This window comes from Leuresthes tenuis, unplaced genomic scaffold, assembly GCF_036924035.1.
Source record: "Leuresthes tenuis unplaced genomic scaffold, fLeuTen1.0.hap1 SCAF_3, whole genome shotgun sequence".
Lineage (NCBI taxonomy): Eukaryota > Metazoa > Chordata > Actinopteri > Atheriniformes > Atherinopsidae > Leuresthes > Leuresthes tenuis.
The window spans coordinates 5,293,764-5,311,669 of record NW_027325357.1 but is presented as its reverse complement, the minus strand read 5'-3'; the positions used below and the strand labels follow the sequence as shown (position 1 = coordinate 5,311,669).

The 17,906-nt window shown below is 41.4% G+C and overlaps 1 protein-coding gene across 2 annotated transcripts; it reads right to left on the bottom strand.

Moving 5' to 3' along the window:
- Window positions 1-185: 185 nt before the first annotated feature.
- Window positions 186-17,668, bottom strand: ccdc66 (coiled-coil domain containing 66). Of its 2 annotated transcripts, none has more exons than XM_072381501.1 (21): window positions 17,526-17,668; window positions 15,582-15,640; window positions 15,298-15,320; window positions 14,878-15,129; window positions 13,760-13,967; window positions 13,190-13,310; window positions 12,903-12,997; window positions 10,839-10,888; window positions 10,402-10,494; window positions 9,966-10,100; window positions 9,658-9,890; window positions 8,753-8,837; window positions 8,510-8,668; window positions 8,321-8,399; window positions 7,136-7,213; window positions 6,541-6,766; window positions 3,964-4,168; window positions 3,753-3,805; window positions 2,402-2,565; window positions 1,582-1,703; window positions 186-915 (listed from the first exon to the last, which is right to left on the bottom strand). In XM_072381501.1, exons 1-21 carry the CDS (start codon window positions 17,534-17,536, stop codon window positions 814-816), a joined length of 2,553 nt encoding a protein of 850 aa, XP_072237602.1. In that variant the 5' UTR covers window positions 17,537-17,668; the 3' UTR covers window positions 186-813. The 2 variants fall into 2 exon arrangements, with proteins under 2 accessions (XP_072237602.1, XP_072237603.1); XM_072381502.1 differs by having other exon boundaries at window positions 14,878-15,126.
- Window positions 17,669-17,906: the final 238 nt, after the last annotated feature.

Below are 17,906 nucleotides of genomic sequence, written 5' to 3'. Positions count from 1 at the left end.
ACGGTGAAGGACGTGAAATGTGGACATCGCTCAGCTTGTAGTGTCTCATCTCACAGCGTGTTTGTCCTGTGACGCATTCAATGTGCCATAACCATCAGAACTGGATGATAAATGACAGGTTTGATCATCTGAAGTGGACAGTTTCAGTGTAATAAAAACAACAGGTTTAAACACACTGAACATAATTTATTCCATTCATTATAAATTAAAATATGCAAATACAATAAAAAGAAGATTCGGTCCGTCTGACAGGGCAGGAGTATTCAGTGAGGTAGAAAGTCTTCACTCTGAGCAGCTTTACGTCCGTCTGACGGAGCAGGTGGTGCTGAGGAGCAGAAGATGTGGTGACAGCAGACGGATGCACTTGGTTTTATCAGCCTGAATCCATGATTTGATAAAAGATGTAAGTTGAGTGGAGAGCTGATGCTGCGGTTCACCGGCGGTACATTTACTGACCCCCTGACAGACGGAGCCCAACTCCTTTCCTTTCACATGCAGCTATGAGCGGTCCTGGCTGTTAGACCTGTTGGTAGCAGTGACCACAGGCGTCCTCCTGCTGTTGAACAACAGAAGGAAGTCACGAGGCCTCTTCTGTTCGACGGATGGGGATGTTTGGGTTTTCTCTTAAAAAGGTACCACATATTGTGCACAATGTGTCATGAACTGCGCAGCCAGCTGCGTTTGATAGTAACTCTTTCGGTTCTACTTGGCACCTTGTAAGAGTTCAGGAAGTCGCCTCTTCGCCCTGACAGACCGCCGACCTCGAGCAGACACGGACCATCATCAGTGCAAACCGTCCTCGTGCGTTGGGGCTCACATGCGGTGCGTCGTCGAGGGCAAGCGCTGCTCGTTGTCGTGGCGGTTCAGGAGAGGATTCAGGTCTGTCTCCAGCTCCCTCTGCTTCTGTAGTAAACCCTGAAAACACAAACATGTCGGCACACGTGAGAGCTCGCCGACGCTTAGCGTGGACGTTAACGTCCTGGTTACGATGGGGAGACTGAAGTTTGTAAGATGACACTTAGATTAAATAATACATTAATTTAAGCTTTTGTTGATGTTGTTGTCCCTTAGTTTTTAATTGTATTGTTTTAATTGGAATATATTTAACATCTTTACTTGGTACTCTTGTATTTATCTGTATTACTTTCCTTTACATTGTATTGAAGCATTTATTCCCTCCACATTTTTCTCTTTATTTTCATTCCCCTTTGCATTATTTTCCCCTTTTTATGTCCGTTTAGATCAGTGTTTCTCAATTCCGGTCCTCATGACCCACTACCCCTGATTCAAATGAATGGCTCCTTATCAGGCCACTGCAGAGCTTGATGACGAGCTGATCATTTGAACCGGGTGTGGTGGAGGAGGAAAACATCGAAAACATGCAGGGCAGCGGGTCATGAGGACTGGAACTGAGAAACACTGGTTTAGACCAACATGCTGTGATCAGAATTTCATGATCCTGTTTATCTTCAGCTGCCATCAGTTTAGTTACAGAAACGCAGCGGATAAATGACGAGGAATTTGTTGTAGTTTGGTCATGAGAAGCATAACCAGCTCCACATGTCTGTAAAGGTGTGTTACCTGCCGCAGCTGAGCCAGGCCTCTCAGGATCTCCTGCTGTCGCTGTGTCTGTGCGTTACGCAGCAGCTCCGGGTGCAGGAGCGGGTCGCGATGTGAAGGAGCCGAACTCTGAGGAGGAGCTCCTGACCAGGAGAAAGTAGGTTTATTTACACAAAAACGGCCTCAGAATACATTTAGACATTTCAGTGCTGCTGTTAAAGTTTTGTTAAATGTTTTCTCCTAGCCTTTAAGTGGAGCATCAGATTTCGCCGTGTTGAACACTGATCCCTACAGTTTGCATCGCTGATCGTGATTAGATCCGATATTAAAATGCTTCTGCAGTGAGAAAATAAGCACATCACACGCATGACACCGGATGTTTCTGCAGAGCCGTGTTCAGTCAGCTGAACGAGATCATCACAGACTCGGATATCAGATTAAAAAGCTTTTGTTAGATAAAAGCTGAAACCTGTTTTCATTCAAAACTGGTCCCTTTACAGTGAGCAGAAGTAGTTTTACTGCTTATAATGCTCAAGAAGACGTTCCCCCGTCACTCCAAAGCTTTGCTGTATTCCCTCCTTTTATTAAAAGGTGCACAGTGCAACCTGGGGTGACCGAGGAAGAGGTGAAAACCTATTCAGACATGAGCCACGTTACATTACTGGCTTCAGTCTCCCACAGATTGCTCGGTTAATGTCCCAAACATTTAATTCAGACAGAAAGAGACGGGAAGAGCTTTGGTGTTTGTCAGCGCAACACTTTCCATTCGTGCAAGATTGTAAAGTACGTAAAGCGGTGTTTAAAGAATAGTTCCAGTCAAAAATGGCTCGTTGTGTCCAACCTGACTGTGTTTGAGGTGGGGGGGTGTTAGCGGGCTCCAGTGGGTCCAGGTTAAAGACTTCATCAGTCCGGACGTAAGGAACGAACTCCAGGACCGGAGGAGTGGTGGAGGCCTGCTGACTCTGCACTCTGTGTTTGACTGCAGGGACGGGAGGAGAGCGCCCCCTGGATAAAGAGATGGAAAAACACCATGAAGACCAGAAACTGCTGCCTTTTAAAGTAGAATAAAAACGTGTCACTTCCTCCTGATTCATCCATCTTCTTAAAACACTGAGCAGTCTTATCAGCCTCACGTGGCTCTTACATCTTGCTTTTGTTGCCAGTAAGAAATTAAACGTTATTTCATCAGCATTTCCAGTTAATCTGAATCAAATCTGAACTTTAAGGCTCTGAGTTGTACAGCAGCTCAGTAAAATGGTGTTTCACACCATCCAGAAGTCCGTTTCTGCTGCTTTATACCAGACTACAGACTGACTTTAAGCTTCTGTTTCACTCTATTTACATGCACAGGCATCTTTTTATGTCATGAAAGAGCTACTCTTTTCTCAGATGAACACAATACGGGAACCGGATGAAGGTCAAGCTGCAGCCACACAGGTACGATGCAGAAAAACTGCTATTTACAAAGACACCACACACACATTTAAAGGCAATCGTTGGTGCTAGCATGTGTAACGCTCAAGCTTAAAGATGGTTGCTCCGCTGTCGTTGGAAGACTTTGCTAACTGTGGTTCTGGGTCGGATTCTGTCGTTTGAACCTTTTCTTTTTTTGTTCTGCTTGTGATTAAAGAACTGACACCACTAAATTAAAGGGCTTTAATTTTCTCCTTTTCACTGAGAGGTGTCTCAGTTTCACATCCAGTAAAACAAGTGATGTTTTTATATGTAAATAATTAGTATTTGGAGAATATCTACAGTCATCTGTAGGTTTCCCAGTAATTGGGATTTATCAAAGGAAACCCTAAATTTGTATTCTTGGATTTCTAATGCATGCACATTTTTGGCTATGCACATACATAGAGCCATTTAAATTTTATACATCTGGTCTCAGGACATTGAATTACACCTTTCAGTCAAGTCTAACTTCCTTTTAGACATTTAAAAAATAAAGTTAATTTATCATAAAATGGTCACATTTTCTCTCAAGAAAAAAAAAAAGGGGGGGGGTGGTCATTTATGTTTGTTAAAAAAACTAATTCTCAACATTTTTCTGCAAAACTTCTTTTAATTTTAGTTCTCATTCAGTGGAATGAAGAAACTTGAAGAACTGGAAACTCTCCGGTCATCAGATGTTGCTGTTTTAGAGGTGTTGGAGTCTCAGTGGTGAGAGAAGTGCAGTCAGAGCTGCTAACCTGTCGGCGCTGATGGCTGTGGAGCTGCGGTGCCCTCTGCAGCCAGTTTCCACCTGAAGCGTCGTCATTAAAACACAGAAGAAGAAACAGAACCGATCACCAGCCAGCAGAGAAAAAGAGGTAACCAAAGTCCGCCCCACTAAATGATCAAACTGAATAATGTGTTAGAATCCAGATTTTAAAAGTCAAGACAAAAACAGAATCCTCTCACCTTTCTGGGACTGGTTCTGCTCTGCTGCCTGCTGGTGCAGAGACGAGGCTCCTCATGCTGGGCAGGAGAAGGGTCGGTTCTGGACAGGCAGGTTCTTTCCTGCAGAGCGATGAGCTTGGCCTGCCTCTTCAGTCGACTCTCCTGTCTGTCCTTCTGCAGAGCGGCCGGGTAACGCTCCGAGGCCGGAACGAACCGACGGCTGGGCCTGGAGAACCGGAACAGGTTCAGGGGACCAGAGGAAATACTGAATTAAAGACACTGGGGCTTATGTTATATCAGAATTAAAGGGGAAATTATTTATTTTATTTTTTTAAACCTGGACCTTATTTCTGGCATAAAATAGGTTCATCTACTCACCGATAACCGTTAAATGAAAGTTGGCATCGTTCAGAAGATTTAGATCACTCGAGAGCTGCATATATCCACATAACGGAGTGAGCGGGTCTTAGACGATGCAGCCTCTAAATAAGGCTTTATCTGTCTTTATTTCAGCAGTACTTTAAGAAGAATGAATGAACGTGTACTATAGCTCTGTTAGCTCATCGCTGCTGTGTTGTTGTTATTGGCGGCTATCGGGGGGCTTATAGAGGGCTTTCTACACACTCGTCTACTGGGATGACGTCATCGACGCCCGCCGCTGCAGAATGAGCTGTGCTGCAGCGGCGGGCGTCGATGAAGTCAAAGTATTGGTGAAATAAAGACAGATAATTGACAGAGTATTGTCTATGCCCCATTCTCTCTCGTTATATGGATATACGCGGATCTCGAGTGATCTAAATATCTTCTGAAGGACGCCAACTTTCACCAAACTGTTTTTGGTTAGTAGATAAACGTATCTTATGCCAGAAATAAGGTCCAGGTTTAAAAAATTAAAATAAAATTAGTTATCAATTTTCAAGCTGTAAGCAGCTTCAACGTATTAGAAGTTGATTTATTTTCTGATGTAAAACAATCAAAGCAAAATATGATATTTGATCATTATTACAGTTTATTATACTTATTTATATTTGTTTGCATGGCACTTTAAATACAAAAGTAATACAATCAGCAAAGATAACAAAACTGCCACAACTGCGCTCGATTTACTTAAAAGCTTCATTAAGTCTTAAGTTTACTTTTAAAAATATCAACAGTCCCAGCTGCCCTCAGGAAGCTGTTCCAGAGATGAGGACATCAGTAGCTAAATAATGCTTCTCAGTATGTTTTAGTCCTAACTTTAGGAATTAATAAAAGACCTGAGGGCTCAAGCAGGCAATCAGATAATTCATTTGGACTATGACCATTAAGAGCCTTAAAAACCAGTAAAAGAATCTTAAAATCAACCCGGAAACACACAGGAAGCCAGTTAGGAGACATTAGAACCAGTGTGATATGTGCTCTCTTTCTAGTTGTTGTCAGCAGCAATGGATCAATGTTTCTTTCTTATTAAGCCCAGAAAGAAGAGCATCAAGGTGATTAATTCTACATGTGAGAAAAGCATGGATCAGTGTCTCTGCACTGGCTTGAGAGAGGACCAGTCGCACGCTGCCAACGTTCCTCAGCTGAAAGAACGCCATCTTTGTTAGAATTTGAATATGGGATGTAAAATTTAAACTGGAAATCAAATATAACTCTGAGGTTCTTTACTTCTTTTGATGGGTTTATTGATAGTTCTTTTCTGTGTGCACCATCAACCGATGACCAATACTTCTGTTTTGTCCTGGTTGAGCTGAAAAAGTTGCCTGCAATCCATGTCTTGATGCCTAAAATACAGTTAAAACGGATATCTATGGGGCCGGTGTCACCAGGAGAAATATAAAGCTGTGTGTTATCAGCAGAAATATGAAAGTTTATGCCGTGTCTCCTGATGACATCCCCAAGACTAAAAAGAATCGGACCTAAGATTGAACCCTGGGGAACGCCATAATTCAGTTTATATCTTATAGGTGATGACTCAATAAATAACTTATCTTATCAGTAAGATGGGACCTGAAGCAATTTAAAACTGTACCAGAGAGGCCAGTTTTAGCTGCATAAGTCACCCATCAAACCTGCTTTGTTTAGTTTATTCTTCAGTAATGAGAAATTTACTCTTGATGACACTTCAGAGATCATAGGTGGATTTAACCCACCTATGATCACTTTCAACTTCAACATTTAACTAATCTCGAAGTAACAATAAGTGCTCCTCATTAACCCCGTGGCAGAACATCCAGGATGAAAGAGGAAAATCCTCTGACAAACGTCCCTTTCTCTTCATTTTCTGTGTTTTTTGCAGTAAACTAATCATTTTAAAGGATAACTGCACCTTTCCATCACATAAACAGCATGGATTCACCTTCCAGCTGTGAAATGCCTCTTTATAGGTTTAGTTTTCCCACCGCTGTGTCATGTGGTCTCGTTCTTGTTTTGAAACAGACCACAGTGAACATTAATGAGTCTAATAAAGTGGAAGTTCTCAGATCCATTCAACAAGAAAACATAGAACTTCTTCATAACTTAAACAGTACACTCTTTTCTTTACATATTTCATGTGAAACAGGAGCCGGCCTGGAGTGTTTATAAGTAGCTAATCTGCAGTGAGTTGTACGTTTGTACCTCTGTGTGTTCCACTCCGGCCTCCTCTTGTCTCTCCTGCTCCTCTCGGTCCTGCCGAACAGTTCATACGGGTCGTCTCCTGCTGGCATACAGATGTTCTCCTTCCCCGTTCTCACCGCTCGACTCCTGCTGTTCGGAGGAGCAGCGGACTGAGAAGGAGGCGGGTGGTACCGGACGGCGACGTCCGCAGTCTGAACTTTGTCTGCTCTGAGCGTGAGAACTGCTTCTGCACAGAGAGAAGGTCCAACAAGTGCAGATAGTACATGAAGAAGAGAAGCCCAAAGCGAACAGCGTTGTAAAAGAAAACGCTTGAGAAACACTTGAAAGACGTCAGCAAAGCGTCTTGTTTGGCAATAACAAAGATTTGTTCAGAGAAAGTTTGCAGCAGCTTAGAAAAATTAGTTTAAGGGTTGTCAACAAATCACTATTTTATGCAATGAAACATTAAAAATGACATAAAAGAGAAGAATTTAACAGTGAGAGATCAGAGAGGATGCTGCCTCATCTTATAATTCTGCTGGTTGTCAACATGCACTCATGGAGAAGTGTATAGAAATAAAAGATATCAGTGTTAGCTGTAGTATATCTGCGTTACCTGTCTGGACAGCAGTGTCTCTATAAGAGGAGGTTGAACTGTTGGGATCCTCCAAACCTTCGACCTGTCTGGTGACAACTGAACACACATAAAACACACATTTTAAAACCTGGGAAAATAAAAGCTCACTGACTTTTTGCTCAGGTCAGACAAACTGGAAACAGGGATTCTCACAAACTGAGAGTTTAACTCATTGAGCAGGTAGTTTGGATATTTGTGCTCCATCAGCATCAAACAGACTCATAGAAGAAAGGCTGTGAGTGTCACTAAGCCACAAATCCTCAGAAGAAGAACAAACATCTGTTATTAGTGTTCTTAAACGTTGTTTAAAAGGCTCCTCATAAGAAATAGGAAAATATTGAGCAGTTAAAAACTTAAAAAGTGCTTTTTTTTTTTTTTTAAAACAGCCCAGATTTGCAGATTTCATTATAGTTAAACTGATGATAAAGTCATTTGACATTTCATACAACACAGTGTTTAGATCATGCTGTTGGTGATTCCAGCCCAGTTTTACTGATGGAAACTCTGCATTCTACTACCTTAAACTACAGTTTTATGGTACTTTCACATATTGATTACATTTATTTGACATAAAGTTCTATTTCACAACATTTTAAAGAGAAATATTGTATCAACAGTTGTTTGCTCTCCTCAATAAAAAGATCTGTGCACTACTTTTTACGCTGAACTTATACAACAAATGGCTTCACGTAAATTCCTGTTTGAGATGGAATATGATAAATAACCTGGAATAACAGGCAGCAAACCTTTCTTCTTCCATTACTGATTTATCTGTTGATCCTGACCTCTAACTTTATAAAAAGAAGATTAAACTAGCTCGAGCTCAACTTTTCCCTCTACTAGAACAGGACTAATTACTGATTCTATCAGATAATATAATCGGCCATAAGGGACAGAAGAACTTTGGTTATTTTCACAGAATTTTGTTAATAAAACGTCTTAACTATGATTATGAATGCATGACTTTTACTGATATGGAAAGAAGAATCTTACTTAATGGTACTTCTTCTCTACTTCCACGTGAATCTAATCAAATTTAAAAACTAAAACTAAAAGATGATGCTTTAACCAGCTGAGTGAGCGTCTCAAACAGCCTTTGGGGTTATGACTTCATGCACAGGTGTTTGGGTCTGTGTTGCAGTAACATCACAGAACTCTACTCACTGCTGGATTGGGGGGTTTCCTGCTGGCTGCTCTCAGTCCGGCCTTTCTCGGGCTGCTCTGTGTGATTGTTCGACTGCCCCTGAGGACACAATCAAACTATGATGAAGCTGCAGCTCCAGCACAGTTTGACTTTTCCACTAATCAGAAAATGTTTCAGCGATAAGGTGGAGAGAAATGATTGTGTCTGACCTTCTGCCTCTTCTTCAACATTTCCAGCTCATACTGGCTCTGCAGCATCTCCCTCTCCAGCGCGACCCTTCTCTCTTCCTCCGCTTCCTCTTGTCTCCTTTTCGCCTCCTCTTGCTCCCTTTGCTTCTTGCGCTCCTCCATCTGGGCCTCGATCGCTCTCTGTCAATGTTTACAGAAGCTAAGTGCCAAAAAAGGAAAAAACCTCCAACCTAGCATTTCTCACCCACCGGCACCTTCTCTTACCTGCTGCTCCAGCTGTTTGAGCCTCCTCCTCTCTCTCTCCTCTATCTGGGCAGGGTCCAACAGGGAGGTCATGGTCCTCAGATAGCTGGATGAAGCACAGAAAAACAAAAAACTCAAATGTATATTCATAAACCTGGAGTTAGTCTGGTTGTAGAGCTCTGATTTGATGGCCTCGATTTGCCCAGCTACGGCAGCCTTGTTTCCCTCTTTAACAGTCTGTTGTCTGAGTGGAGACTTAGCAAGTGTTCAGCCTACTCCAGCATTCAATGTAGCTACAAGAGTGAGGAGAGGGCCGGTGTTATGTTGAAAACACACCTCATCCACACAGCTGCAGGTTGTCTGAGTTTCAACTAGAAAGCTTCAGCTAACAAAGTAATGTGGTAACAATAATGTTCATCTTTCAGAAAGGAACAGCAATAACTCCTTAGAAGTTGGTGTTAGTCATCTTCGTTAGCTAAGCTGTTAGCGTTAGCTGCTGCTGTAAACCACGAGGAATTATTTCTCAGATGCTTCCATTGTCCTGCTCTGAAGTTCAGGCTCTGAGAGTTGGAACTGAGCCCTCTTTGTGGCTCAGTTTCTTCAGTCCAGTGTTGAACTGGACCAAGAAAACAGTCCGATGAAAAGTGGTTGCTGCACATACAGTCTTTAGCCCGCTGCTGGAACATTACCCTCAAATATAGTTTATCCACGGGCTCTTATGACAGAACACGTTCATCCATCTAGCAGGATGGAAGTGAGCATATATGACCATAATATGTCACCTTTAATAAAACATCTAAACAAAAGAGAAAGACTTCATATTTCTTTGTCAGAACTTACAGTTTTACAGACATGTACTGGTCTTTCTGACACTGATCTTGAAGCACCTAAAACCTCCTTTTTACCAGTTAGTTCTCTTCTCTTACCTGGTTCTGGTCGGATATCCACTGGTTGAATCCACACTGGCTCCAACGACGCTCTCCGCTCCGCAGCTGCTTGCCGCCTCCCAGACCAGAGACAAGCTGGACGTGGGCTCCCACTCGCCTCGCTCGGAGCTGCAGAGCTGAAGTGGAGGTGGGGCTGAAGGAGCTGCAGCCTGGATGAGAGGCCTCCTCTGCAGCGAGTCAAAGTGCGTGGCCCAGCGCTCGTGGTCCTCTGTCTGCCGGGACAAAAACCGGTCAAAAACAGATCCACAGCACCCGCCTCTGTGGTTGCTGCTGTGCCTCTCCTTCACCTGGCTCTGCAGCAGTTTCTCTTGTTTCCTGCGTTCAGTCGTCTCCTCTCTCTGACGGTCCAGCTCCTCCAGCCAGCGTCTCCTCTGCTCGTCTTTCCTCTCAACACTCAACACCTCCTCCATCGGAGTAATTTCCTTCAGTGAAAACACATGTTGATATATACGTTTCTAAAATCCTTCCCTGAAACTCTTAAATTCGATGCATCGTTCATGTAAAGCACAACAAATGCTACATCCGATGTAAACAGAGTATAATCTCTTTCATGAATGTGCCACAGTCACTTTCAGTAACATATTCAGTCAGGTCCTGATACAGGGAGCTCCAGATTACGACAATAAACATCAAAACAACTTTACAGTCTAAGCTGAATGAATAACCAAACTAAAAGGAGGAAGAACCGTGTGACAGGAGCTTTGGCTAACAGGTGAGATTTACCCCGAGTCTGAGGCTGGATCTGATGGCTGCAGGCTGCTCTCTGTGGCTGACTGAGCTCTGAACTGATAACACGCTCTCTGCATACTCCTCAGCCTGAAACACAGAATAATACATATTTAGTGAGTGGAAATATGTCTTTCAACACTGAATCTAGTCTGATCTTATTGAGTAAACTTGGGGAACAAGCTCGGTTATTTGCTTCAGTCTCACAGGTATTAATGTTAATATCCAACATAATCTCTAGAAACGCTGCACAGCTGTCTCTCCTACATTAAAAGACAATAACTTACTGCTTTTCTCTGACTTTTTAAATGTCAGATGACAGCATTAAATATCTCCAACATTCCCTGTTAAAACAATATAAAATCTGCAACTTCTAACTGTTAATTACAGAGTGATGAAAACAACAAAAAAACTGAGGGCGAAAAGCTTCGTACCTGTAGTCTACCTGGAGCTGAACGCTGCTGCTTCTGTGCCACCTGCTCATCTAAAACCACACAAACAAGGAAAAAAAAACCTCACTGTTTTCATGTAACCAGTTTGAGCCAGTTTGATTTGTGACATGGTGAAAAACTGGGTTAGCGAACGAAAAAACACGCAGGCACCGCTTAGATTGCCAATTTAGTGTTGCTAAAAGCTCCAAAATGTTTTAAAGTGTCATGATTTCCTGTTGGTGGCAGCTTCTCTGTGATAGCATTAACAAGGTTTGTTTGACAGCACCAACTGCAGACGCGTGAAGCCCAATGAGCTCAGCGCAGATGTCAGGAAGAGGATCATAAGATTGACACAAAAGGCAGGAAATATGTCTTGGAGCCATGTCATAACAACTGCATTTAAGTACTTAGATATAGAGAAAGTTGAGGATGAAAACCCAAACCATGAAGAGGAAACTGGTTCTGGAACAGCCAGCTTTTCCTCATCATGGACCGAGTGGCGGCTGTTCAGGGACAAAGCTCCTGTTCAAGTGGTCCGTTTGACTAAAGTCTGCAGCTGTCCACATGAAGCGATAAAACGCCTCCTGGGGGAAGTTTCACAGTCGAATGAGACAAAGATCAAGTGTTTGGCCACATTTAGAGAATTAAAGGAGAAGTATTCAGTCTGGAGCTTCATGCTCTGGAGTTAACTGCTGCCAGTGGACCTGGCACAGAGTGCACGGAATAATGAGGACTTTTAACTTAAACTAACAGCTGGACAGCTCCAACAGGACAATGGTTATTGGATTTATAAAGAAAATCAATCCAAATAATCAAACTTGGGCAGCAAGCTAAATTGTTCTGTCCAATATTTCCAAGATGTTTATGATGAGAGGAAATAAGCTTCCAATCATAACTATAATTCACTCTTGAATAAAGAAAGAAGTAGCCATCATATATGCTCCAAATAGACTAAAAAATGATTAAAAAGAACCCATTTCAGCCATGTTGACTGGTGCCTCATTTATATATGTAAATTTAAATATTATATGTAGTGAATTGTGGCCAGAAAGGGATGCACAAGGTAAGCTTTAGCATTCAAACCACGACTGACTGGTATTAAATGTCTTAAGTGTGCCAAGAAAACATTCAGAACATATTACATCAGAAGCTGCAGTCTGGACTGCGCCAAGACCAGTTGGCGCCATTGGGTTCGTGATGTGGATGCCAAATTGTGAGCCTGCCATCTGCAGCTTCAGCAGAGCAGCAGATTCACGAGAGCGGGTTACATTTTCCAGTCTTCTATCCAGTGCTGCTGAGCCTCAGATTTTTCAGGCTGGCAAACAAAAACTGGATCCAACATTGCTTTTCATGTTGCGAGTCTGCTTTTCTGTCCTCTCTCTGGACTTCTCCCATCAGCAGTGCTTCTATCTGCAGCTCACGGGGGGTTTTTTTGTCTTTCAAATGACATTTTTTGTAATCTGAATAAACTCTTGAGACTGTTGAGGTGAAAGATCGTCTGAGGTGAGATCAGCTGTTTCAGAAACACTTGAAATCAGCTCCGGTCCCGTTTCTGCAGGATTTAATGCGCTGCTGCCACATGATTGGATGACTGTTCAGCGCTCATGTTCACTCTGTATAGATTCAGAATGTCTTTAGATTGCAGTTTTAGTTTTAACTGACTGTTTTAACCCTAACTGGCTGGTTCTGGTTCATAAACTTTACTAAATTAAAAACTGCTCCTGTTATTTCTGCCAGCAGACGTCCAAAAGATCATATTGTTACTAACAACACAGAGCAACATTATCAATACTGACCCCTCTGTCAGATGTGATTTGGGCTCCATCAGTTCCATATTTAGCTACGAAAATGTTCTGCTCTAAATGCATCTGCTGTTTGGTGCTGAGCCGGTAGCGTAAAGCAGGTTAATCTGCTTTTTTTTTGCTAAAAACGTTATATATATATAAGCTTTAATACAAAAAAAGCCTTAATCAAAGCCAGTCAAAGGTGTGAGACGTCTGTGTCTTTGCCATTCCTGCTGATAAAACTTTTTACAATGCATTTGTGTGTTCCCATGCATGCATGTACCAAGTTCTCTCCGCCACTGAGCCTTCCTGGCGTCGACGGCCGCTCTGCTGTCTGACTGTCGGTCCTCCAGCCAGCTGAAGAGACCCCCAGACATCCTGAAAACAGCAGAAACCTCTTTAGAATACAGATGTACAATCTGCTTCAACACTGCTGACACGTCTAAACACTGCCTGTCACAACACACGACGGATACTAAATCATCTATGAGAGTATTTCTTCATCTTCTTTATGGGAATACATTCAGAGGAAATCAGTCATGCCAGCAAGATGAACAACAATCTACTTACCTGATGTCTTTTTCTTGTGAGTTTCTAGTTAAATGAGTTCCTCTTTCCTGTACTGCTTCTTCATCCTTTACTTCTCCTCCTTCATTCACTGAAGAGGCAGATTTTGGATCAATATAGCCTCCTAACAAAGAAAATTAATGACAAACGATTTGTAATTTAAAATAATAATTAATGAAAATAAAAAAACAAAGTCACATTGTTTTGAATGATTACATAACATAAATGTCTTGTTATCCAATTAATTCTTGTTGCTTGTACATAAATCAAGAAATTGAACAACAAACAAACATGGAACTAATTTCTATTAAATGATTCTCTTTTATCAGATGAATCTGTCTGTGTTGGGAGAGATTATTAAGCAAATTCACGAGGTCTCAGTTTAACTCGGTGGGTTGAACTAATTTTACATGATAGTTGAATAACCTCGTGTGGATTTTGTTGTCTGAAGTAGATCAAAACAGACATAAGTAACGCAGACTAAACTACTCAGTAAGTTAGGTTTCAGTGAAGTTTATGTTGACTCAACTCATATGTATTGAGGTCTCATCAGATTCATCACACGAGCTCTACCTTGTGCCTCCGGGCCCCTGCTGGGGGTCTGGACAGTGTTGAGGATCTGCTGCAGCTGCTCACTGGTTAGACACACCACGCTGTCCAGCTGGGCCTTTAATCCCCCCTTTCCACCACCTGGATCCCCTGTGTTCTGAGGCTGTCCTGCCTTCTCATCGGCCCTCGGGGGTCCATCAGTGTTGTTGAGTTTGTGCTTGTTTGACTTCACCTTGAATGCACACAGTTAGACAAAATTTCATGAGCCTGGTTGGATCTGTAAATGTTTAAAACCATGTATTTGACATTGATGCTCCATTTAAACCCTGATTGGATAGCTGTATAGAGGTGATGCTGTGTTTGAACTTTAATTTATTAATTTTGAATTAAATTTAATTCTCAACCACATAAAAACGGCATAGAGTACAAATCACAGCAATCTATTTGTGCCGAAAAGGAATCAGTCATGTGAAGAACTGCTTTTCTTAATTAAGATGGATCTATAACAGTTGTTTTACTCAGAATTGAAGGCTCTACATTTACAGGGCTGGACCAATCACTGCTCAACCAGCAGCTAGAAGCAGGTTTTATATGTGATGACTTTCAACAACGCTGCCTCCTCAAGAGGTTTGCAGATATGTTGCTAAAGCATTAGTTATATCAGAAATAAGGGGCATTTCTTCGAGGAAAGAGGAGTAAAGAGTGGCATTTACAGCTTTTTTTGTTTTCTTTCTTTTTTCTGCGTTTAATTCACAGATTACACCGGTTGTAAACACAGTATTTAGAGATGAATGGACAAAGCCACCCTGAAGTCACCCGCTGGTTTGCAGAGGACTAATTCATGAGAGACGAATCTGTTGGAGCCTGTGCCCAGCAACCACAGTGTTGTACTTAACGGCAGCATCACACCGAACATGGGATGATGTCATCCATGTTTTACAGTCTATAGTTGAACGTGTTGATGTGAGGATTATTTCCTCTGGTTCTGTGTAACGTACCACCAGGCCTGAGGCTCAGCAGCGTAAAACATAATGAAAACAAATCTTTATCTTAGAATGAATGGCTGGATGGATCCAAACCTTGGAGTGTTGTGATAAAACACGGCGCGCCTTTGGTCTTTGAACATAATCCATAATCCTCACCTTGGCCACCGCTTTGACACCGCCTTCTTTGTGATGTTTCTTGGATGAGGTCAAGGTGGTGCTCCTTCCCTCTGTGGTAGTGGTGGTGGTGTTGGAGGTGGAGGAGGGAGCTGCCCCCCCCACCTTACACCTGGCCTCCCTGTTCCTCCCTGCCAGCAGCCGGGGTGGACGCTCCTCTCCCTGTGCGTCCTCCACACAGGACGGCTGCCTGGAGCTGAGGATGTTAGCGGCTCTGGGCCTGATGGACAGCTGCTGGAAACCCACCACAGCAGTTCAGATCAGATAACATTTAACGGATAACACCAGGACACGTCCTCTTGTCTGCATTATTGTTCATAACAAATATAAACATGATCTGTATACGACAAGGTTTCATAAACAGAAATGTAATCAGAATCCAGGTGTAAGGACGATTCCTACCTTTGCTGGATATTTCTCAACACCTGCAGCGACAGAAAGATGTATCAGAGAGCAGCGACCAATGTTAAACCACAGAAATACGCACAGATACCGATATTTCACCAATACCTGTGCAGTTCTGAAATAACATAATGTAGTTCAAATGAACAGTTTCACAGTATTTAATGATCTGAACATGGGTGTGTCATTTATGTCCGGTCATTAAAGAAACACTAAACCAAGTCATTTCACTCAGAAGTAATAACACAATTATTCACTGGTTATAAAAGTTGAAGAGGTCTCACCATGGCTGAGTAAAATCAGTCTGGGTTTTCCGTTTTCAAGTTCAAACAGCAGGCCATCCCTGTCCAGAAACAGAGGAATTATTAGAGCCCAAAACAGAGTAAAATCAACATTTTATTGTACTTGTCACTTTTTTTTTTTTTAATCGCCACCTGTTTTTGTTGAGTCTGAGTCCCTTATCGTCTTTAGATTTTTCCTAAAACTACTACATTTTAGACCGTTCTTTAAGTGGAGGATTGTAGCTGTCTTTTGGTCTCATTAAGGGGGGAAAAAGCCCAACTTATTAATTTCCATTTAATATGTTTCAGAGTGATTGAGGAAGATCAGGGGTCCAGAGCAGAGAGCAGGTTCAATAAACAGCTTTAATCAGAACTCTGAGCTGAATCAAGGCAGTTTGAGAACAGGTGATCAGACTCAGAGCACAGGGGCAATGGGAGGGGTGATCATCGGTGAAGCTCTGATACTCTGATTCATCACTGCAACAGATAAATAAAAGATAAACACACATTTTATTTTACTCTAATATTACATTTAATTTACGTGAAGATCAGATCAAATTCAGTTGGGTGACGTCCGTATGAAAAGGTGTTTTAGTTCAAATGGATTTAAAAAGTTTATATTTCTTCCGACTCATTTCAAGAATAGATCTTTATTTATAATTATACAAATACACTAAGTTAAATACGACGAAATGAAGCGCATTTCCTGGTGCCAAGAAAGAACAAATTAATCAAAAATAAAGTGCATCGAAAAGCAATCAAATTATCCACATAAAAAAATAGAATGAATATATAAATAAAAACACGGAATTTGAATTGTTTAGTTATAAATCCCAATCAATTACTAATTAAATTGGATTTCATGCTTCGCTATTGTATCTAAACCCAAACCCATGAATTTTTCTAATAGTCTAAATAATCTTATCTATGTAGATTTAAGCAGTATTTAAATAATACATTTTCACCCTGAAATGCTGCCAAAAGACAATAATGGTGTGAGCAGTCTTATAAAGATAGCTTAGATAGCAGCGATAAAACCAATGTGGATTTTGATATATAAAAACATATAGATAAAAACTTATACAAATTAATACAAAAGGTGCTTTGATGTTAATTGTAAGAAGAAACCTTGACAGCATATTTAAGGCACTTTTCTTTATGCAACAATAAACAACAACAATACTCTTTTGAATACATGCAGGTAGTGTAGTATCCCAAATCTAGAATTGATATATGATGTTGCATGTTTCCTGCTAAAATCCACACTGGACTGACTTACATGAGACACTCGGATGTCAGTTTTTAAGTATAACATAACAGCGTTTTACGAAATGTGGTGTTTCAATTAGGATCAACGTGGTCAGGTCAAATAACAAACACCTGACAAAATGATTGTAAATCAGAGGTTAATCAGAGTAAATCACCCCTCAGGGACAAGGATGTTACTGCTTGGTCGTTTTATCAGACTGCATGATAACAGTAAGTTAACAATGCCAAAATACCTCTAAACAATACCCGATATACACAAATCCTGCTTTTTCTTGGGAGACAGAGACATTACACACATGCAGTTCATCAGCCTACTTTTTAATTAGGGTCATGACAAGACAAAACCAACATTTTACATGGAAAGCCATGCAAGAGGTTTACTTTAACGCGGGACAACCTTGTAATCTAGTTAACTCTTCAGAAGAATTGTTGCCGAATCAACAGTTTCGGCTTTATATTGTTGAGCTTAACCTTTTGTTGACCAACAAATAACCATGTTGGCTAACTTCAACCCCTTTAAAGCTTAAACTCGGCGATTGTATAACCTGTGCGATCGCTAATGTTGTGTATTTGTTTGCAATTTGGTAGAAAGATAACAACAAAAATACTCGTGCATTTCACTGCGACACGTTCGCCCTAGCCTAGCTAGCTAGGGTTACTGTTCAAAGGCAGACTCACCCGAGGTTCATGACAGCAGGAAATATAAACTGAGACAGCAGCACGTTTATCAATAACCTCACAAGATAAAAAGCTAAACGATTAGCTCATAATTGTGTCGTTTAAAATAGCACTCTGGCTGACCGCACAGTCAGACTCCCTATTTCCTGAACAGTAAACTGTATTGGTCGTTGTTGGCAACGTTGATCAACAACAGCGTCACCTATTGGCTAATTCATTACTGAGTTTAAAATTAATGACCAATCAAAAGCCTTCATTTAGACGGTTAAACCAGAGCTGGGTTAAACTACTTGATGGCGCTTTTAAGGTAACTCGAAATGTATTTAAGAACGGAGAAGAAGAAGCCATAATATAACGATAACTGACACGACATTGAAAGTA